Genomic DNA, 22,880 nt, shown 5'->3' on the forward strand with positions numbered 1-22,880 from the left:
CCTGTCCCAGCCCAGCCTCCAACAGCGCAGAGCCAAGGCGCGCCTCCTTATTATCAGAGGGGCGGGGCGGCGTGCAGGGTGGTGCTTGTTTGGGGGGCGGGGCGACGTGCGGGGTGGAGCTTGTTGCGGGGGCGAGGGGCGTGCAGGGTGGAGCTCGTTCTTGGGGCGGGGCCTCAGGGAGAGGGCGGGGCGCCTCCACGCCGAGTTGGCAGGGGGCGAGGGTGCTCCAAAGCGCAGCCGCGGCGGTACAGCGAGTGGAGCCTGCGAGGGCAAGGTTGGGTAGCTGGAAGCTGGCGCGCACAAGGAGTGTCCTTTCAAGGACGCAGACGTGCGAGCCTTTCCGCCACTTACCAGGGCGCGCTGGCCAGAGAGTGAGTGCCCACCGGCCAGGGACCTGGGGGCTGGGGAGGGACTGCAGGCCATAGAGGTCTCTGGCTTACAACTTGCCAGCTAGACTGTAGATGTGTGTCCCCGTGGTTCCTGGCACTCCGGGTCCTGGACCGGCTGGAAAATATGATCTCTTACCTCTCCCTGGGCGCCACCGCATGCCAGGCACAGTGCTTCAAACGAATGATCTCGTTAATGTGCCCTCAGCCCCGTGAAGTAGGTGACCGCATTATCCTCATATTACTAATAAGGGAGCAGGGAACCCGAGAGCACCATTCACGAAGGGTGCCATCGTTTACCGAAGCGCCACGGAACCGCTGTAGTTTGGCTGTGCTTTCAAAAACATTGTGGTAATCTGGGGGGCTGGGGGGCGGGATCTTCCTAACCAGTAATCTCTGAAAATAACAGCTTCTGTGAACTTTAATCTCTGGAAACCTCAGCCAAAGAAAAGACATGAAAAGAAACTTGTATAAATCATACAGACTTCTAATAGTGCTAGGTATAGTTCTGGGGTGGGGAGAGGAGAGTAACCTAAATGAGCACAAAAGGGCAGCAGACAATGGCGTAGCTACACAAAGAAATGTCTAGCTGTTCCAGTGACCAGTGTGGGGCCTGACTGTGGAAAGAGACTTAGGAAGTAATAAAGTGAAAACTTCATAAAATAGCATTTGGATGCATTAAGATGAAATGATGTTTATGTCAAAAATAGAACACATTTGGTGTGGTATGTGTAGTTTAAAAGCACATGACTCTTCCTGTGGACTTGGGTAAAACTTTTATCCTTTGTTGGTTTCCAACAAAGGTGAGTTGTTCTTGCTGTGGATGGGGTGCCTGAGGGTGAAGAGCCTGTGTTGGAGATTTGTTTATTTTGAACAAGTCCCTCATTTGTGGGCCTCAGTTTCTTATTCTTAACCTCTAGACGAAGTGGATGATTTGGAATTGGGAACCCAGATTACTAAAGTGGCTTGAACGGCCAAGACATGTGATAGAAATATTTCACCTGAGCCAAGCAAGACATAGGGAGTGGTGAGGCCTGGGAATGCTGAAAAATGCATAGGGTGCCAGGAAGCATTTAAATGGAAGCATTTGATCCAAATCAAGATGTCTCTGGTCCCTCAATTTGACAATCTCAGGCTGAGCATCTCTGAGTCTGCAGTGACACTGGGAACCTTTCAGTACTACTCTTCTACTTAAGAGGCTCCAGTGGCTTTTTGCTAGGCTTAGGATAAAAGTTTTGTCCCTTCCCTATAAGGTCAGCTTGGTTGGACCCCACTCAACTCTGACTGTATCCCCTATACCTCTTAAACAAACCAACAAACGAAACTGAAACTAAAAACCATAGTTCAGCCAAATAGTCCTTCTAGTTCCTCAAACCTTTCAGCAGAGTCCCCACTTCAGCACTTATTTGCTATTCTGTCTGCCTGGACCCCATATTTTTGCATGGCAAACTGCATATTCACTGTCCCTGTTTGGAGACCCCTTCTTGAGCTCCCTATCTAAAATAGCAAACATACTCCTGCCCAAAGGTATTTTATTTTCTTAGCACTATCACTATTACTTATCATCATCATTAGTACATATCTCTGTCTGGAATTCTGTGCCTTCCTGTTTATTGTCTCTCCCCCCACCCACCAAAGAGTAAGGGTTCTATTTTCATCTATTTTGTTCATCTCTGTAGCCTTAGCACCTGGGTGCAGTATCCAGCCAGAGGGTCAGTTCCACCTTTTTGGCTGCTATGAATAATGCTGCTGTAAATGTGGGTGCACAAATGATCTCACCCTGCTTTCAATTTTTTGAAGTTATACCCAGAAGTGGAATTGCAGGGTACATGGTAACTTCATTTTAAAATGGCACCTCTGTACCATTTTTCCATAGCAGATGCACTTTTTACATCCACACCAACAGTCCATAGGGGTTCTAAATCCTTCCACTTCCCACCAACCTTGTGGATTGTTGATTTTTTTGATGATAGCCATTTTAATGGGTGTGAGGTGATATCTCATTGTAATTTTGATTGGTTATTCCCAGTGACTAATGACACCAAGCACCTTTTTATTTGCTTAGTCCTCATTTATATATCTCATTTAGAGAAAGGTCTATTCCATTCCTGTTCTCATTTTTAATTGGGTTGTTTGTTTTTTGTTGTTGAGTTTTATCTGAGCTTCTCCCCCGCCACCGCCCCTCAGTGGGAGTAGGTTTCTTGCAGGACCTTTGCTCTCTCAGCATGAAGCTAGTTTTTCTGGAGATGGCTAGCCAGGGGTGAGGACACAGCCTCCTTTGTGCCTCTGAGGTCTTCTTAGGGAGAACTAACATTTTTCTTTCTTTCTTTTTTTTTTTGGTGCTTGGGATTGAACCCAGAGCTTTGTACATGCTAAGCACATGCTCTACTACTGAACTCCACCCTGGCCCTCTGGAATCATATCGTGTGCTAGCCACTACACACACATATATGTATATATGTGCATGTGTGTGTGTGCATGATATAGATATCTCCTGAACCATTCTGTGGCTTTGTAGTTGAGAAGGCTGAGGCACAGAGAGGTACAGGGACTTGCTGCAGGTCACATAGTTAGACATAGCAAAACTGGAATCTGGATAAAATTCATCTCATATGGAAGTCTCCACTGGCCTAGGCTACCTCCCTAGAGAAACTTTTGAGATCTCTATCTAGAAACAAGATCTGAACCAACTCCTTATTTACAGGTAGGAAAAGCACCCAGTGACACCCAGTACTATCTCCTGGGCTTCGCCAACACCAGCTGGGTATTCAGGTGCCCTGCGTGCATGTCAGCTTATTAATGTGCCTGCCCTTTGCCTCTTCACCCTCATGTATTACCTAAAGGCTGAGAAGGTACAGTGCCTGCTTCCTGCCTGTGACTCGTTTCTCAGGTCCTCTTCTCTATGGCTGGCTGCCTTCACTGAAGGTTCCAAGTCCTCTGAGAAAAAAGAAGTGTTGGTTTTGATATTTGGCATGATTTGTCCTTGGAGGCCTGTCTCCAAAGGAAGCCTTGCCTCTCCCAAGAGCCTTTTTTTCTAATGCATGCGCATGTCCTCCTGAAGCAGAGAGCCTAGACTTTGTACTTGCACCTCACCTCTGCATTCTCCACCTCCCTTGAGTTGACTTTCTCTTTCAGATTATTGGGATCACCAAAGAGAGTGACTGCACCTGAAAGCCTGGGGCCGCCACACCAAATCAGAGGAAAAAAATCAGTCTTCTTCGGGCATGGCAGGTAATGGCTCATTATGGGGGAGTTAGACTTTTAATCCAAGATTGAATATATCATTTGATATTTTAAAAATCTAAACCTAAACAACACAGCAGTGTGTACAACCTATTTACACCGTGGATCACTCTCTGGAATTATCTTGTTTTGAATATTTTTAGTTTTCTTGTCCATTTTTACCCACTCCGGAAGGCAAGTTCCTCAAGAATGGAGGCCATACCTACCTTGTCTTTACCCTGCCTCCAGTTCCAGAAATCATCCCTCTGACATAGTAGGTCCTCAAAAAGTAGTTGTTCAGTGAGTGAGTGAGCCCCAATTTTAAACTACACTTTAAGTCCCAATTTTAAAATGATTTCGTCTCTACTTTTTTTTTTTAATTATTCCATTTTTACTTTTTTTGTTGTTGTTGGTTCTTTGTTCTTTTTCTTTTCTTTTTTTTCAGTACATTTTTTTCATGTATGGTAAGCAGAATCTCTGCCACTGAGCTCACCCCCAGCCCCATCTATCTGTACTTTTGTGTTTGTTTATCATGCATGCAGGCACAGACACCTGCACACCTATACAGTGAATTTTGGAACTTATTTTTTTCACTCAACAATATAACATGGAAATGCTTTCATTTTAGAATATATGTATTCACTTTATTCTGTACATTCTACTATAGATTTGGATGTTTTGAACTTGGCACTACTGATATCTGGGGCCACATAATGCTTTGTTGTGGGGAGATCCCTGTTTAGCAGAGTCCAGTGACTCTGCCTGCCCCCACCAGTGACAACCAGAAATGGCTCTGGAATTGGGAAATATCCTCTGACAGGCAACACTGCCCCTAGTTGAGAAACATTGGTGTAGGATTTCATTCACACCCATTCTCCTGGTAAGCCCCCAAGTAGAATTCCTTTATAACATTGGAGTCGGAGAAAGCCAAAATTAATAATTTACTTAACTCATGGAATTCAGCCCTTTACATTCAATTGAATACCCTGCTTCAAGCTAATATATGTATTTTCTCCTCAAGATCCTAGACTGCAAAATTTAAGTCAAGTATTTAACATTTTAGACTTAGATGTTACCAGAGCAAATCACCAAGTTACCTTCTAGAAGAATTCAGTACATAATCCCACAGACTCTCATGAATGTGGACGATACTGTGTTCAGAAGCCTCTGCTGTTCGTGATACAGCTAATGCCTATAAAATCTGTTCTTAGAGTCCTCTTTGCCTTAGCATTGCCACCAAGATATGGCTTTCACCTAATCCTGCCTTCCTCAAGGGACGAGGGGACAGTTCCTCGTGTTTTGTTTAAGTGCCCAGTTGCCATGAACCTGGAAGATGGAAGCACAATGTGCCAGCCTAAAAGGGGCCGTAGCTGTAGGGTTGGCACAAAAGATGAGTTCTGACAGCTTTTTATTTTGGTGTTTGGGAGTCAGGCTAAAACTTCTCATAGAGCTAACCAGATTATATCAGGCTTTTAAGGATTTAATTGTGTAGTTTCGTTTTGAGAAGACATAATTTGGCCTGCTGTGTTTGTATGTACAGGCTGAGCATCCCTAAAGCTCCGAAAAATTTTTCAGCTCAAGACTCTAAAATACTCTGAAATCCAAAATTCTCTGAACACAAAATTTCAGATTTTAGTATTTCTGATTTTGGATTTTCATATCATGGAGGCTTTACCTATAAAGTCTACACAAATATTCCAAAATTTGAAAAATATGAATTCCAGAATACTTCTGGCATTTCAGATAAGGAATACTCAACCTATATTTGCACACTCAAGTAATGACGAACAATGATATAACTGAATTTAAAAATGTTAATTTTAAAACTGTCATCCAGTAAGATCATTGTATTGCTTAGCTTCAACAGTAGGGATGTGTCTAAGCATTTAGTTTTCATCTTAGTCTTCATGGGATTTTGACAAAGGAGAATGGCTGTTCAGTAGGAAATGTTCCTTCTCCTGATGTAGGTAAGAAAGTGCTCATTGTCTATGCACACCAAGAACCCAAGTCTTTCAATGGCTCCTTGAAGAAAGTGGCAGTGGATGAATTGAGCCAGCAGGGATGCACCGTCACCGTGTCTGATTTGTATGCCATGAACTTTGAGCCAAGGGCCACAAGGAAAGATATCACTGGTGAGTCACGGCATAAATGCTTGGTTATTTTTTAACTTTCTTCTTTGTATTCTTTAATTTTAACATGTCTTAAAAAGCTAATCATTGCACAAAATATGTAAATCTCAGGTCAGCAAGGAGTCCAAAGTGCCAGGCTCTTTTCCCTCCTATCCCCCAGCAACCCAGTTTCTCTGTTCCCAAGGTAGTCAGGATGCAGTTTTCTCTGTGTCCTTTCTGAGATAGTCCTTGCTATATAAGCAGTCATGAGAGTATTCTTCATTTTTCCTCTACATTTTACAAAAACGGAAGCATATTATGCTCATCATTTTACAAGTTGCTTTTATTTTTCTTATTGTAGAAAGTATTCCGTTGTATGGCCATGTCATGGTATCTCCCTACTAAAGGACATTTTAGGTTGTTTCTGATCTTTTGCTATCAAAAACAATGTTGCAGTGAACAGTCAGAGTCATATGTGTTTTCCCACATATGCAAGTTTGTCTAGAAGTGGAATTACTGGTGAAAAAGAGTGTGCATTTTAATTTTCCTAGATAATGCCAAGTTGCTCTCCATAAATCTCATACCAGTTTACACTATTGTCAGCAATGTTTACAAATGTTATTTCCTCACTGTCACCAATAGTATTGACAATTTTTTTTTTATAATTGCTAGTCTAGCAGGTGAAAAGATAGTGTTCCAAATAGTTCTAATTTGTCCTTCTCTCATTGTGAGGTTTATTATCTTAATATTTATATTCTATTTATTAATACTTATTTGTATTAACATTTTATTTTTATTTTTAATTAACATTTAATAAAATATTAAATATTCTCTTTCCAGTGAATTATCTGTTCATATCATCTGTTCATTTTTCTATTGAGTTTTTAGTCTTTTTATTATTGATTTTAAAAAGTTCTTTATATACTAAAAAGCCTATAGTATGGAATATGAATTGTAAATCCTTTTTGTTAAATAATCTTTTTTTAGTTGTTGATGGACCTTTATTTATTTACTTATTTTATTTATATGCAGTGCTAAAAATCGAACCCAGTGCCTCACATTGCTAGGCAAGCACTCTACCACTAAGCCACAACCCAAACCCGAAAACATTTTTACCTTATTTGTTTTTGTTTTTGTTTATTTGACTTTGCTTATGGTGACTTTTTCCTTTTAGCTTCCATTTACTTTCATTTAGTTAATATTTGATCAGTCTTTTTCATTTATGACTTCAGGAATTTGTTCAATCCCCAGTGCCAATTTAAAAGGAAGGAAGGGCTGGAATTGTGGCTTAGTGGTAGAATGCTTGCCTGGCACGTATGAGGCACTAAGTTTGATCCTCAGCACCACATAAAAATAAATAAATTAATTAAATAAAAAGCTTAAAAAGGATGCTATTAAAAAAATAATAAAAGGGAGGTTGGGGCTGGGGCTCAGCAGAAGCGCACTTGCCCTGCATGTGTGAGGCACTGGGTTTGATTCTCAGCCCTGCATAAAAATAAATAAAATAAAGGTCTATCAACAACTAAAAAAAAAATTAAAAAGATAAAAGGAAGGAAGGACGGAAAGAAAGAAAGAAAAAAAGAAAATATCTAGGAAAAATTGTACTTGTAGTGAATATAAAAACATTTTTTTCTGGGCTGGGGATGTGGCTCAAGCGGTAGCGCGCTCTCCTGGCATGCGTGCGGCCCGGATTCGATCCTCAGCACCACATACCAACAAAGATGTTGTGTCTGCCGAGAACTAAAAAATAAATATAGAGGAAGATGGCGGCGAGGGGAGTGCATTGCCCCCGTGTGCTGCTTCACTGTGTGGGAGTATGACAAGTCAGGACGGCTAAAGGATATCTTGTTAGGAATTTCCAGCAATAGTGGGGTGCTCCGGAACCTGGAGGAAGGATTTCCATCGCACGAGGATCAGCTACGGGGACTCAAACGCGAGAGGTTTGTCGCACGGAGGGTAACACTGCTTATTCAGCAAATCGCCCCGCGGCTAGAATCTGCAGCGTGCGCTGGGATAGAGACGCAGGGTTACAGCGCTGCAGTTTCTGCCAGCCGCGCAAGCACCGTACTCAGGGCTGAATTCTGGGTTCGAGACGGGGGAAGGAAGCGGTCTATCTCGGTTCTCCACACCGGTCAGACCACAGAGGAGGCCAGCAGCCACCATGTTGGTAAACTGACGTCACCACCCCTGTTTTCGACTGACCGCAGCTCATTCAGCCATAGAACAGGTAATTTCAGGCTGCAATTCGCCTGCGGCTTGCAGACAGATTGCTAGGGCTCAGCGCCTGGGTGCTTCTTAGAACCTGATCTTATCGGAGTGAATACCGAGCGCGGGGCGGCCGAGTTCCGGCTCCCGGAACTGCCCTGGCCCAGGGCTGCTGAGCCTGCGGAGGCTGCTTCTTGGACCCTGCTCCTACCAGAGCATACAACAAGCACTAAGCAGCCGAATTACGGCTCCCGGAACTGAGCCCGCGGGGACTGCTTCTTGGAGCTTACATTTATAGGAGCTTACACCGAGCACGGAGCGGCCGAGTTCCGGCTCCCGGAACTTCCCTGGCCCGGGGCTAGGAGCCCGCGGAAACTGCTTCTCGGTCCGGGTCCTGCTGAGGGCCGGTCAGGACTCACCCGGTGCTTTGGTTGCCCGGCAAGGGGAACGAAATGCTGCCATTCGCATAGGATACCAACATGGCAGAGATCTGATGTCTGCAGAAAGCGGCAGAGGAGGGAACTTCATCAATACCAGTGGTGACATAAGCAGTTGGTCTCCTGGTAGGGGGGGTGAGGCACAGTCACCCGAGTCTCCTCAATTTGTCGTCGAGCCAGAGGGAAGGAGCCGGGCCGCCGCCAGCCCCCGGAGCAGGCCCAGCGGCTCGCCAGCGTGGTGACCACGTGACCCCAATTGGAGAGGGGGCGGAGCGGAGCCGCCACCCGCAACCGCAAGGTGGGCAGACCCGCGACCCAGTGGTACATGGGCGTGGTAGGAGGGGCAGGGCAGAGCCGCGGTTCGCGCTGTGACGAATGAGCGTGCAAGGTAAACAGACCTGTGACAGCCTGGCGGGTCAGGCCCAGTGGCCTGCCAGTGTGGTACACACGTCACCCCAACTGGAGTAGGGGCAGAGCAGATCCTTCTCCCACGCCCGGATCAGGCCCTGCCGGTGTGGTGGTCACGTGACCCCAATTGGAGTGGGGGCGGAGCGGAACCGCCACCCGTGCCCGCAGGGTGAGCAGACCAGTGATCAACCTGCAGATCAGGCCCAGGGGTCCGCAGGCGTGGTAGGAGGGGCAGGGCAGATCCGCCGCCCGCGCCTCCAAGGTAGGCAGACCTACAACAGACCGGCGGATCAGGCCCAGGAGCCTTCCGGCGTGGTACAAACACCACCCTAATTGGAGTAGTGGCAGAGCAGAGTCGCCGCCTGTGCCAGGAACAGGCCCAGCGTCCTGCAGGCGGGGTAGTCACGACACCCCAATTGGAGTAGGGGCAGAGCAGAGCCTCCACCCGTGCCCGAAAGGTGGGCAGATCCGCGACCGACCAGCGGGACAGGCCCAGTGGCCTGCCGGTACGACAGACACGTCACCCCATTTGCAGTAGGGGCAGAGTAGAGCCGCCGCCCGCGCCTGCAGGGTAGGCAAACCTGCAACCGACCGGCGGATCAGGCCCGGTGGCCTGCTGGCGTGGTACACTCGTCACCCCAATTGGAGTAGGGGCAGAACAGAGCCGCCGCCAGCTCCCAGAACAGGCCCAGTGACCTGCCGGCGTGGTAGCCACGACACCCCAATTGGAATAAGGAGAGAGCAGAGCCGCCGCCCGCACCTGCAGTATGAAACGACAAGGAAAGAAAGGACCACAAGCAATGCAGGTCAACGCAACTTTAGAAGAGGTAACAGCTGCAGCAGATGGAATGTCAGATAAAGAATTCAGGATATACATGCTTCAGATGATCTGGAGTATCAAGGAAGACATTAAACAGCAAAATCAGACAATGAAAGATCACTTCGACAACGAATTACGCAAACAAATCCAGGAAGCAAAGGATCAACTATACAGGGAGATAGAGGTTATAAAAAACAAACAAACAGAAATCCTAGAAATGCAGGAAGCAATAAACCAACTTAAAAACTCAATGGAGAATACTACCAGCAGAGTAGAACACTTAGAAGATAGAACATCAGACAATGAAGACAAAGTATTTCAACTGGAAAAGAACATAGACAGCTCAGCAAGACTGTTAAGAAACCATGAGCAGAACATCCAAGAAATATGGGATAACATTAAGAGACCAAACTTAAGAGTCATTGGGATACAGGAAGGTACAGAGCTCCAAACCAAAGGAATGAGAAGTCTATTCAATGAAATAATACAAGAAAACTTCCCAGACTTGAAGATTGAGACAGAATCCCAAATCCTAGAAGCCTACAGGACGCCGAATGTGCAAAATCATAAGAGATCCACACCTAGACACGTTATAATGAAGATGCCCAACATACAGAATAAGGAGAGAATTTTAAAAGCTACAAGAGAAAGGAAGCAGATTACATTTAGGGGTAAGCCAATCAGGATAACAGCTGATCTTTCAACACAGACTCTGAAAGCTAGAAGATCCTGGAATAACATATTTCAAACACTGAAAGAAAATGGGTTCCAACCAAGAATTGTGTATCCAGCGAAATTAAGCTTCAGGATGGAGGATGAAATTAAAACCTTCCACGATAAACAAAAGTTTAAAGAATTCGCAGCTAGAAAACCATCTCTTCAAAACATCCTCGCCAAAGCATTACAGGAAGAGGAAATGGAAAATAACAATGAAAACCAACAGTGGGAGGTAGGACAGTAAAGGGGGGGGGGAATAATCAAAGAGGAAAACAAACCATGTTTAGTAACAGAAATAAACAAATATGGCTGGAAGAACAACCCATATCTCAATAATAACCCTAAATGTTAATGGCTTAAACTCACCAATTAAGAGACACAGGCTAGTAGAATGGATCACAAAACAAGACCCAACAATATGCTGCCTACAGGAGACGCATTTGATAGGAAAAGACATACATAGGCTGAAGGTGAAAGGTTGGGAAAAATCATATCACTCATATGGACTTCGGAAACAAGCAGGAGTGTCCATACTCATATCAAATAAAATAGATTTCAAGCCAAAGTTAATCAAAAGAGATAAAGAGGGACACTACATACTGCTTAAGGGAACCATACACCAACAAGACATAACAATCATAAATATTTATGCCCCAAACAATGGTGCAGCTATGTTCGTCAAACAAACTCTTCTCAAGTTCAAGAGTCTAATAGACCACCATACCATAATCATGGGAGACTTCAACACACCTCTCTCGCCACTGGACAGATCTTCCAAACAAAAGTTGAATAAGGAAACTATAGAACTCAATATCACTATTAATAACCTAGACCTAATTGACATATATAGAATATACCACCCAACATCAAGCAGTTACACTTTTTTCTCAGCAGCACATGGATCCTTCTCAAAAATAGATCATATATTATGTCACAGGGCAACTCTTAGACAATATAAAGGAGTAGAGATAATACCATGCATCTTATCTGATCATAATGGAATGAAACTGAAAATCAACGATAAAAGAAGGAAGGAAAAAGCATACATCACTTGGAGAATGAACAATAGGTTACTGAATGATCAATGGGTTATAGAAGACATCAAGAAGGAAATTAAAAAATTCTTAGAGATAAATGAAAACACAGACACAACATATCGGAATCTATGGGACACATTGAAAGCAGTTCTAAGAGGAAAATTCATTGCTTGGAGTTCATTCCTTAAAAAAAGAAAAAACCAACAAATAAATGATCTCATACTTCATCTCAAAATCCTTGAAAAAGAACAGCAAAACAACAGCAAAAGAAGTAGAAGGCAAGAAATAATTAAAATCAGAGCTGAAATTAATGAAATCGAAACAAAAGAAACAATTGAAAAAATTGACAAAACTAAAAGTTGGTTCTTTGAAAAAATAAACAAAATCGACAGACCCTTAGCGATGCTAGCGAAGAGAAGAAGAGAGAGAACTCAAATTACTAGCATACGGGATGAAAAAGGCAATATCACAACAGACACTTCAGAAATACAGAAGATAATCAAAAACTATTTTGAATCCTTATACTCCAACAAATTAGAAGATAGTGAAGGCATAGATAAATTTCTTAAGTCATATGATCTGCCCAGATTGAGTCAGGAGGATATAGAAAACCTAAACAGACCAATATCAATTGAGGAAATAGAAGAAACCATCAAAAGACTACCAACTAAGAAAAGCCCAGGTCCAGATGGGTATACAGCAGAATTTTACAAAACCTTTAAAGAAGAACTAATACCAATACTTTTCAAGCTACTTCAGGAAATAGAAAAGGAGGGAGAACTTCCAAATTCATTCTATGAGGCCAAAATCACCCTGATACCTAAACCAGACAAAGACACTTCAAAGAAAGAAAACTACAGACCAATATCTCTAATGAACCTAGATGCAAAAATCCTCAATAAAATTCTGGCGAATCGGATACAAAAACATATCAAAAAAATTGTACACCATGATCAAGTAGGATTCATCCCTGGGATGCAAGGCTGGTTCAATATATGGAAATCAATAAATGTTATTCACCACATCAATAGACTTAAAAATAAGAACCATATGATCATCTCGATAGATGCGGAAAAAGCATTTGACAAAGTACAGCATCCCTTTATGTTCAAAACTCTAGAAAAACTAGGGATAACAGGAACATACCTCAATATTGTAAAAGCAATCTATGCTAAGCCTCAGGCTAGCATCATTCTGAATGGAGAAAAACTGAAGGCATTCCCTCTAAAATCTGGAACTAGACAGGGATGCCCTCTCTCTCCACTTCTGTTCAACATAGTTCTCGAAACACTGGCCAGAGCAATTAGACAGACGAAAGAAATTAAAGGCATAAAAATAGGAAAAGAAGAACTTAAATTATCACTATTTGCAGATGATATGATTCTATACCTAGCAGACCCAAAAGGCTCTACAAAGAAACTATTAGAGCTAATAAATGAATTCAGCAAAGTGGCAGGATATAAAATCAACATGCATTAATCAAAGGCATTCCTGTATATCAGCGACAAATCCTCTGAAATGGAAATGAGGACAACCACTCCATTCAAAATATCTTCAAAAAAAATAAAATACTTGGGAATCAACCTAACAAAAGAGGTGAAAGACTTATACAATGAAAACTACAGAACCCTAAAGAGAGAAATAGAAGAAGATCTTAGAAGATGGAAAAATATACCCTGTTCATGGATAGGCAGAACTAACATCATCAAAATGGCGATATTACCAAAAGTTCTCTATAGGTTTAATGCAATGCCAATCAAAATCCCAACGGCATTTCTTGTAGAAATAGAGAAAGCAATCATGAAATTCATATGGAAAAATAAAAGACCCAGAATAGCAAAAACAATGCTAAGCAGGAAGTGTGAATCAGGCGGTATAGCGATACCAGACTTCAAACTATACTACAGAGCAATAGTAACAAAAACAGCATGGTACTGGTACCAAAACAGGCGGGTGGACCAATGGTACAGAATAGAGGACACAGAAACCAATCCACAAAACTACAACTATCTTATATTTGATAAAGGGGCTAAAAGCATGCAATGGAGGAAGGATAGCATCTTCAACAAATGGTGCTGGGAAAACTGGAAATCCATATGCAACAAAATGAAACTGAATCCCTTTCTCTCGCCATGCACAAAAGTGAATTCAAAATGGATCAAGGAGCTTGATATCAAATCAGAGACGCGCCGTCTGATAGAAGAAAAAGTTAGCTACGATCTACAGTCGGTGGGGTCGGGCTCCAAATTCCTCAATAGGACACCCATAGCACAAAAGTTAATAACTAGAATCAACAAATGGGACTTACTCAAACTAAAAAGTTTTTTCTCATCAAAAGAAACAATAAGAGAGGTAAATAGGGAGCCTACACCCTGGGAACAAATCTTTACTCCTCACACTTCAAATAGAGCCCTAATATCCAGAGTATACAAAGAACTCAAAAAATTAGACAATAAGAAAACAAACAACCCAATCAACAAATGGGCCAAGGACCTGAACAGACACTTCTCAGAGGAGGACATACAGTCAATCAACAAGTACATGAAAAAATGCTCACCATCTCTAGCTGTCAGAGAAATGCAAATCAAAACCTCCCTAAGATACCATCTCACTCCAGTAAGATTGGCAGCCATTAGGAAGTCAAACAACAACAAGTGCTGGCGAGGATGTGGGGAAAAGGGTACACTTGTACATTGCTGGTGGGACTGCAGATTGGTGCAGCCAATTTGGAAAGCAGTATGGAGATTTCTTGGAAAGCTGGGAATGGAGCCACCATTTGACCCAGCTATTCCCCTTCTTGGTCTATTCCCTAAAGACCTAAAAAGAGCATGCTACAGGGACACTGCTACATCGATGTTCATAGCAGCACAGTTCACAATAGCAAGACTGTGGAACCAACCTAGATGCCCTTCAATAGACGAATGGATAAAAAAAATGTGGCATTTATACACAATGGAGTATTACTCTGCATTAAAAAATGACAAAATCATAGAATTTACAGGGAAATGGATGGCATTAGAGCAGATTATGCTAAGTGAAGCTAGCCAATCCCTAAAAAACAAATGCCAAATGTCTTCTTTGATATAAGGAGAGTAACTAAGAACAGTGTAGGGACAAAGAACAGGAGAAGAAGATTAACATTTAACAGGGATGAGAGGTGGGAGGGAAAGGGAGAGAGAAGGAAAATTGCATGGTAATGGAAGGAGACCCTCAGGGTTATACAGTGGAGGAGGTAGAGAGAGAGGAGGGGAGGGGAGGGGAGAGGTGGGGAGGGGGGAGGGTGGAGGATGGGAAAGGCAGTGGAGCACAACAGACACTAGTATGGCAATTTGTAAATCAATGGATGTGTAACTGATGTGATTCTGCAATCTGTGTATGGGGTGAAGGTGGGAGTTCATAACCCACTTGAATCAAAGTGTGGAATATGATATGTCAAGAAATTTGTAATGTTTTGAACAACCCACAATAAAAAATTAAAAAATAAATAAATAAATATAGAAAAAAAAACATTTTTTCTTGTCATTGTTCTGTAAACAATACAATATAACAACTACCTACGTAGATTTACCTTGCATGAGATATTAGAAGTCATCTAGAGATGATTTAAAGTCTACAGGAGGATGTTTGTAGGTTCTATGCAAATCCTACACAATTTTATATAAGGGACTTGGGCTTCCATGGATTTTGGTGACCTGGAAAGTCCTGGAACCAAACGCCTGTGGATACTGAGGGACAACTATAGGTTTAAAGGGCCCAGAGGGGTCTCAGGCTTGATGTAATATGGCAGCTATGACCCCATCTAATTACCTCCCTGGTGCCACACAGCCTCTGGCCTACAGTAGTTACTCTCTTCGGTTTTCTTGAAAAGACAAGATTTATACCTAGAAGCACTGGGTGTGTATTCTTTGAATGAAAATCAAATACAAATAGGTTAAAAGAGGAAGCAAAGAACATTCTTTTTTTTAAATTACAAATTGATGGCTAGTTCACTTCCCTTTTTGGCTTTTCTCAAAGTGACTTCAGGTTTGCACATGGAACAGTGGAGGAAGTCACACTTGCTTCTCTAGTCATCCCACCTCTGTGCCTGCCTCTGCTACTTAGGAATCGGGTGTCACCAAACAAACTACTAAGCTCTGTAAAGTTCGGCTTTCTCACTGGTAGAGAACTAGTATGATGTCATCAGTTGTTAGGAGCATAAGAAGGGTGATGGGTGCACAGCACAGCATCTGGTGGGTGGGAAATGCTCACTGAGTGGCCCTGGTAGGTTCCTTCTCGTACCCTAACTGGGTTGGGTCACAGCAAATGTCATTGACTCACTTTGAGGAGTCCAGACGCACACAGCATTAGTGAAATTGTTGGGACAGGCTGTGACCTCTCACCTGGAAGTGAGAGCACTTGGCTCTTTCCTCAGGTGACCTTTCTAATCCTGAGGTCTTCAGTTATGGGGTGGAAGCCTATGAAGCCTACAAGAAAAACTGTCTAACCAGTGACATCACTGAGGAGCAGAAAAAGGTGCAGGAAGCTGATCTCGTGATATTCCAGGTTTGTTTTTCCTTTAATTAATGTATTGAATGAGATTCGTCCTACATAAGACTCTTTGCAAATACTACATTCTACACTCCTAGAAGTGGCAACAGTGTTTTCTTAGCACATTTTCACACACTTACTGGGTGAGTGTTGTACCACAGTACTTAGTTACAACACTTAGTTGTAACACTTACCTAGTTACAACACTTTACTTAGTTTAGTAGAGAGATTCATGCAGCCATTATAGAGTTCTGACCTCCTGTGTAAACAGGAGTGAATTTTTCTGTTAGCCCAGTGGTCCACAAACAGTAGAATCATGCAGGTCTTGTTGTGTTCATTTTCTTTAAGTCCCCACCCTGTACATGCTGGGCCACTTGAAAGCCAGTTTTCTCTACCCAACTGTTTATCAAAGATGTGGGTCAAAGGCCTCAAATGTTTATCAAGGTAATATCAGTCAAAGGCCTGATTATTATGGAGAAAAACTTTTGTTTCCATCTTCTCACTAGTTGAAACACACACACATACACACACACACACACACACACCAGCCACTTTACCTGTATTTGACCCAAGGAGAATATAGGCTCCTTTCTGCCATTACAGAAGAAGCAGTCAAGTAAACACATGTGTTTAGGGTAATTTGTGGGTTAACAGAAATCCAAGTCAAACTGGAAAGAAAGGGGAGTTCATACCAAGGGCTTTGGTCACTTGAGTCTCCTAGACAAGCAGCACAGAGCTGTGGCTGGACTACAGGGACACAGGACCCAAGCTGGAACATCTCTGATGTCTTCTTCACCAGATTCCATCCACATCTCCCTGCACCTTGGCTCTGTTCTCTCTCTCTCTCTTTTTTTTTAACTTTCTTTTTTTTTTTTTAGTTGTAGTTGGACACAATACCTTTATTTTATTTACTTATTTTTTATGTGGTGCTGAGCATCAAACCCAGCTCCTCGCACATGCTAGGCAAGCACTCTAGTGCTCAGTCACAACCCCAGCCCCTGGTTCTGTTTCTCTTGCTGCATGCCAAGGCCTTGATTCCCTAGATCCAGAATTTCCAAGCAAGGGATCTGATTAGTCCCAGTTGACACCCAGATTTTAACAACTCACCCCAGGTGTGGGAACTGTATGATCTTTCCACACCCTTCTTCTCAGTCGTTGATTGGCTCAGTCACAGGACTGCTGCCCCAAAGCCAGTGTCAAGTTTTCATCTCTTCCCTATGCATGGGGATCAGCATCAGCGGGGTGAAGAGCCAACATAATAGCAATAGGACCATTTTTCAACTACACCCCTTCCCACTATCACCACACCTCAGAGCTGGCCATGTTTATTACCCTTATCCACCCAGCCACCAGGGAGGAGGAGAGTGGAATTTGTTCTGTATCACCAAACAGACTAACTTATGAATCCTGAGACAAGCCACAGTATTTCTTCTTCCTTATATGCTGTCCCCAGTTTCCACTGTACTGTTTCAGCGTGCCGGCTATCCTGAAGGGCTGGATGGACAGGGTGCTGTGCCAAGGGTTCGCCTTCGACATCACAGGATTCTATGATTCTGGTTTTTTCAAGGTATGTGCTCTAGGGACAAGGATCACTGGACTATTAGAGAGGAAGGAAGGAGGAGGCAGCTATCAAGTTAAGTTTGCTGCTGCTTTTTTTTTTTTTTAAGTAAGTGCTGATTGAGCATCTGCTATGTGCACAGCATTGAGTGCTGGACACAGATGAGGAAAACCATCATTTCTGAACTTGTGGATCTTTCCGTTTAGTGGATGTGGGGGCTGAGTATTGGGCTAGAGATGAAGTGGGCAAGTTAATATGGGCAGCAAAGTGGTCAGCCCTGGCTCCAGAGGTCATCTACTCCATGATGGAGAGACCATCCCTGGCCTTATGAGTTCATCCCTCTGAACTTCACATGTGGGCCTGATGAAACAAGATAATGCAACAGCCACACTGCACAATGAGAAATTCATGGAATCTGGTAGATGCACAATGTTAGCAGCTATGAATTTCTTACTAAAAGAATTTCCTGCTAAAATTAGAGACTCAAATTCTGAAAGCCTCAGAAAATGAGTGTATGTGAGGAAAGCAAATCTCATAAACAAGATCTGTCTTGGACCACGAGTGACACTGTCATTTACTGAGTGGCCAGTGAGTGCTGGGCTCCACTCATCTCCTCCTCAGCTCTGTAGACAGCACCTAAGTAGTGACCACTTACATGGTGTCTCTGGAAGCTGGCTTCTGCTGGAAGTCTGGGCATGTTAGAGCTTTTGCGTTCACTTGGTCCCTTTGTTTCATTCTGCCTCCTGTTGGGATATAGCTGTCACCTGTGGATGGGCCTGTGGGAGATGTGAGTGACCCCCTATTTTCCCCTGGCCATTGCCAGCATCACAGTAGCACTCACATCCTCTTCTGGCATCCGCATTAAATGCATTTGCTCTCTCTCCTGCAGGATAAACTAGCCCTCCTTTCCTTAACCACGGGAGGCACAGCTGAGATGTACTCAAAAGCAGGGGTCAATGGAGATGTTCGGTACTTTCTGTGGCCACTCCAGGTAAACAGATGACAAAAGGCTTCCATGCCATGCTAGCCTGTTGTACACCCCCACCTCTCCAAGGTGTGAAATGACATGTGATGTGAGCGTGCCACCCCACACCATTCTCACTGTATTTGGATACAGACGGTAACATTTTGCCCTTTTGAATTCTGACTTGGGAGCATTGAAAAGGCTGATCAATAGGGAATATGTATTGTAATTGTAGCCTCTGAGATTTGGCCCAAAGCTAAGCCAAACCTGGTTAGCTTGTTGTCTGCTTTGTGGAGACTAGAATGGCTCTGAGGTAGTTCCAGGTGTGTGTGTGTGTGTTTGTGTGACGAGCATGTGGGAGGCCCAAGAGAGCCTTTCATGCAGACCCTCAGCCCTGGCGAGAGGTGCCCCCGGCCCTGTGTTCCATGTAGCCTCTCAGGAGCCTCTGCTGGCTGAGCTCCCCGTGGAGATAGCCCACACTCCAGGGACCCACGGCTCTGAGCTTCCCCACTCTGACCTGCTCTCCGAGGTGGACTCTTGATGCCTGTGTGAACACCCTGGGCCTGATGAGTAGCCAAGGAGTGGGCATCTGCCAAGGGGAAGGCAGTAGGCAGAGTGAGTTCTAGCAGTCTCGGTTGTCCATGTGCAAAGTGCTCCCCAGTGAGGGACAGAGCAGGGGGCAAGGATGCAGAGAAGCACACTCTAGGTGAGGGACTCTGAGGAGACCTGAAGCTTCCAGGCTGTCATGAGAGATTTCTATCAGAGGAGAGCATATATAGAGAAGAGCACAGCCTGTGAGCTTGTTGTAAAAGATATAGATGTTGTGGCAGTAGAGAGTATAGCTCAATGGTAGAGCACACACTTAGCATGCATGAGGTGCTGGCTTTGATTCTCAGCACCACAAAAAAAAGGAAAGAAAGAAAATCAAAAGAAGAAGTAGGAATTGCCTTTTTTCTGTGAACATGCTTTGCCCACGGGTCTGTTTTTTTTTTTAATTGATTTATCAGCATTCTAGATGTTAGCAAAATTAATCCTATTGTGTGTCTTTTCAAACCATGAAAACCTTCCTTCCAGGTAATTCACATTTATTTTTAAGTGAATTCCTTTCCTTTGTTGCTGATTTTGTCAACTTTTTCACTGTGTCTTCTAAAACTTAGTTCTGTATTTATGGAGGCTGTTGATTTCCAAGTACTACTTTTTCACCCAGACCATTTCTGATTTCTTCTGTTGATCATAATGGTGCTTCTGAAAAGCTGACTTCTGGAAATAATGTTGTGTGAGAAAAAATACTGTAGTAAGAGGTGTGTGAGCCTCTCCCACTCCACCTACCCCCCTGATTGGGGCAGGCCTGGACCAGGATGTGGGTTTTAAAGAAAGCAGTGCACTGGACTGAGTGTGAGATTTCTAAGAAAACAAGTGATCCTTTTTAAAAGGAGAAAGAATAGTGATTCCAACTAGTGACACTCCGCTGAAGTACGAGAGGACAGTTAACAAGTCTGAGCTTCCTTCTTCACAGGCCCACTTACATTCTTTCTTTTTTAAAAAAAAAAAAAAATCTTTTTTTTCAGTTTGCAAAAATACATGTTACAGGACAAAGGGAGATAATGTAAAAAAATAATAATATAAAGTCCCCTCAATCTATAACCCCACAAAATCATCACTTTTAATCACATGGTTTATTTTCTTAAGACCCATATATATTCTTGTACACATAACTTTTATTAATAGGTTAGTTATGTTTATTGCTCTTTTATATAAATGGCATACAACAAGTAATGCTTAAAATTTGTAGTTTTCAACCAACAATAAAAAATTAAAAAAATAAATAAATAAATAAAGTAAAAAAAAAATTTGTAGTTTTCATTTAACAAATAACTTCAACTATAGTGACATACTATATCTAGAAAACCCTTAGTCTAGAATGATCCATCCTATGAAGGTACCATAATTTGTCTAGTCAATCAAAACAGTGACATTTAGGGTTGGAAACAGCAGTAATAATTGCAGGTGAAAATCTGTAAATGCTGGTTGCTCTGTGCTCTTCTGCTCATTTATTCCCCACATCCTGAGGTTAAAAGGGAGTCACAGGTTTCAAGACCTCGGAGCTTTAGAGCTGTTTTATTTTTTGAAGGTTTATTTTTTATCATTCTCCCTTTGATCATTTCACTGAATCATACATCAAGGATGTGGTTTCTGATCAGTTCTTTTCTTTATGTCTTCAGCATGGCGCTTTGCACTTCTGTGGATTTAAAATTCTTGCCCCTCAGATCAGTTTTGCTCCTGAGTTTTCATCAGAAGAAGAAAGAAAAGCAATGGTGGCATCTTGGGCCCAACGATTAAAGACCATCTGGGAGGAAGAGCCCATCCGCTGCACACCCCCTTGGTACTTTGGGGAATAACACTGTGTGTCCCATGTACATCGTGTGCGCGATGCAGTTAAGAATACATGCAAGGAGATGGTACTGTCAAAAATAAAATTAGGGGCTGGGGATGTGGCTCAAGCGGTAGCGCGCTCTCCTGGCATGCGCGGGGCGCTGGGTTCGATCCTCAGCACCACATAAAAATAAAATAAAGATGTTGTGTCCGCTGAGAACTAAAAAATAAATATTGAAAAATTCTCTCTCTCTCTCTCTCTCTCTCTCTCTCTCTTTTTAAAAAAATAAATAAATAAAACAAAATTAGAACAAAGTGAACTGGATATAGTTAATAATCTCTATGAAGTCACTATGAATGAGTGACCTCAAGAGTTTTATACAGCCAGATCAGATATTGCAATCATCAGTTTACTGTATTGAATTCTGCTGACTGGTAATTATTTACTTAAGCTTTCATTTCTTTAATGTGTGTTTAATATCTATCTTGCTATGTTCAACCTTCAGGATGATTTTAATTTTCAGATAGTTCTCTGGACATGGAGCTTGATTTGTATTTTTCTGTTTGTTTTTGTTTCATAACTCAGCTGGCATAACTCAACTAGAGAATTTTTGCTTTTTCCCCAGGAAGTTTAATCCATTCGTAGCTAATGTTTTAGTTCTTTATTGGGATATAACTCCCCTATTTTCTTTTCACTTGCATTATTACTATGAAGTTTTAATTGAACAGCTGGTTAGCATGTATTTGGAGACATTATGTGCTGGTTACAGTGAAAATTTCAAAGCATTAGCTGAACGGCATTCTGCCGCTATGCACATGGTCCCGTGACACCACTGCTAATTATCCTGAAGCACAGGAACAGGTAGATAGAGGAATATCTCTGAATGCAAGTTTAAGGGATCACATATTTATCGTCATCATCATTCCTTCCCCCTGTTGTCACTACTAAACAAAGAGCCTGTGCCCAGGGGCCCTTCTTCCTTAACCTTCCCAAAGCCACTCTTAGCCACCCTCATTGGACTGCTCAGACAGCTTCCTGCTGGAGTTACCATCTTGGTCTTCCTGTCCTCTGCGTCTTCATCTTGCTTCTCACCTGCGTCCCTCCCCCTCTTCAGCAGCATCTTCAGACCCTTTTCCAACTGCATTTTCTAGCAGATATTTTTCCAGATACACCTTCTCTTCTGAGTCTTCACACTCTCTTCAGGGCTTTCCTCACTGAACATGCATCATCTTCAGATAATGATCTTTCCAAGCCATTTTCTTCTCCCTGTTTTCAGGATAATTTTTCAATATTATTTTTTGAGCCATCTTCAAGTTACTTTTCAGAGTAGTCTTTAGACTTTCTGAGGAATCTTAAGACTTTTTTCAAGTACCTTCTTAGAACTATCTTTTGGGGCTTCTTTTCAGGGGCTAACTTCTTTAGCATTTTTTTCAGAAGAATTTTCTTTAAAATCTCCCCATCTGGGCTGGGGATGTGGCTCAAGCAGTAGCGCGCTCACCTGGCATGCATGCGGCCCGGGTTCGATCCTCAGCATCACATACAAAGATGTTGTGTCTGCTGAAAACTAAAAATAAAATAAATAAATATTAAAATTCTCTCTCTGTCTAAAAAAAAAAAAAAAAAATCTCCCCATCTTCTGCTCCCCCCCAAGCATTTTTTCATGAATAGGTCTTTTAAATACCACTTCACTATGGCCTCTTGAACATCCATCCTGGATGTGCTAGGGTACCCCAAAAATGCTTTACTTTAGAAAGTCCTGCTCTTTAAGAGGTAAAGATGAAATTGGAACCATGAATGCCTTTGTTGGCCCCTCTTAGCTTTGCAGTCTCTTCAACCCTATCCTCTGCAGATCCATCTCATGCCTTGAGGGGAATTTCTAGCCAAATTCATTTGTTTCATGAAAATGTACTGAGGGTAAAGCTTATCAGGAATCAGATCAGGTGTTATTTTCACTCAGTTTTGACCTTTGTGCTGATTTCTTCCAGCAGGAGCTAGCAGTCTGAGAGAAGAATTTATTATTACCTCCATTTTACAGATGGGTGAGCTGAGACTCAGAGTTGCAGCAACTTGATCGGGGTCCCAACATTACAATTGGCTGATCAGAGAGCAAACCAAAA

General features: G+C 42.7%; 1 protein-coding gene across 6 annotated transcripts; it reads left to right on the plus strand.

Annotated features, from left to right (window-relative positions):
* Positions 1 to 203: 203 nt before the first annotated feature.
* On the plus strand, positions 204 to 21,007 carry LOC114084330 (N-ribosyldihydronicotinamide:quinone dehydrogenase 2). Of its 6 annotated transcripts, none has more exons than XM_071613635.1 (8): positions 204 to 371; positions 3,091 to 3,158; positions 3,522 to 3,617; positions 5,576 to 5,740; positions 15,752 to 15,882; positions 17,321 to 17,434; positions 18,315 to 18,416; positions 20,612 to 21,007. In XM_071613635.1, exons 3-8 carry the CDS (start codon positions 3,611 to 3,613, stop codon positions 20,786 to 20,788), a joined length of 696 nt encoding a protein of 231 aa, XP_071469736.1. In that variant the 5' UTR covers positions 204 to 371; positions 3,091 to 3,158; positions 3,522 to 3,610; the 3' UTR covers positions 20,789 to 21,007. The 6 variants fall into 6 exon arrangements, with proteins under 6 accessions (XP_071469736.1, XP_027781246.2, XP_034492224.2 ...); XM_071613636.1 differs by lacking the exon at positions 204 to 371 and adding an exon at positions 627 to 737; XM_027925445.3 differs by lacking the exon at positions 3,091 to 3,158.
* Positions 21,008 to 22,880: the final 1,873 nt, after the last annotated feature.

This window comes from Marmota flaviventris, chromosome 6 (genome assembly GCF_047511675.1).
Source record: "Marmota flaviventris isolate mMarFla1 chromosome 6, mMarFla1.hap1, whole genome shotgun sequence".
In the NCBI taxonomy this organism is placed as follows: Eukaryota; Metazoa; Chordata; class Mammalia; order Rodentia; family Sciuridae; genus Marmota; species Marmota flaviventris.

Bases quoted from the DNA above. Each gene is read 5' to 3' on its own strand.
- LOC114084330 (XM_071613635.1), top strand. The intron at 17,435-18,314 runs GTATGTGCTCTA...TCTCTCCTGCAG, and splicing joins ATGATTCTGGTTTTTTCAAG to GATAAACTAGCCCTCCTTTC. The intron at 18,417-20,611 runs GTAAACAGATGA...TTATGTCTTCAG, and splicing joins ACTTTCTGTGGCCACTCCAG to CATGGCGCTTTGCACTTCTG.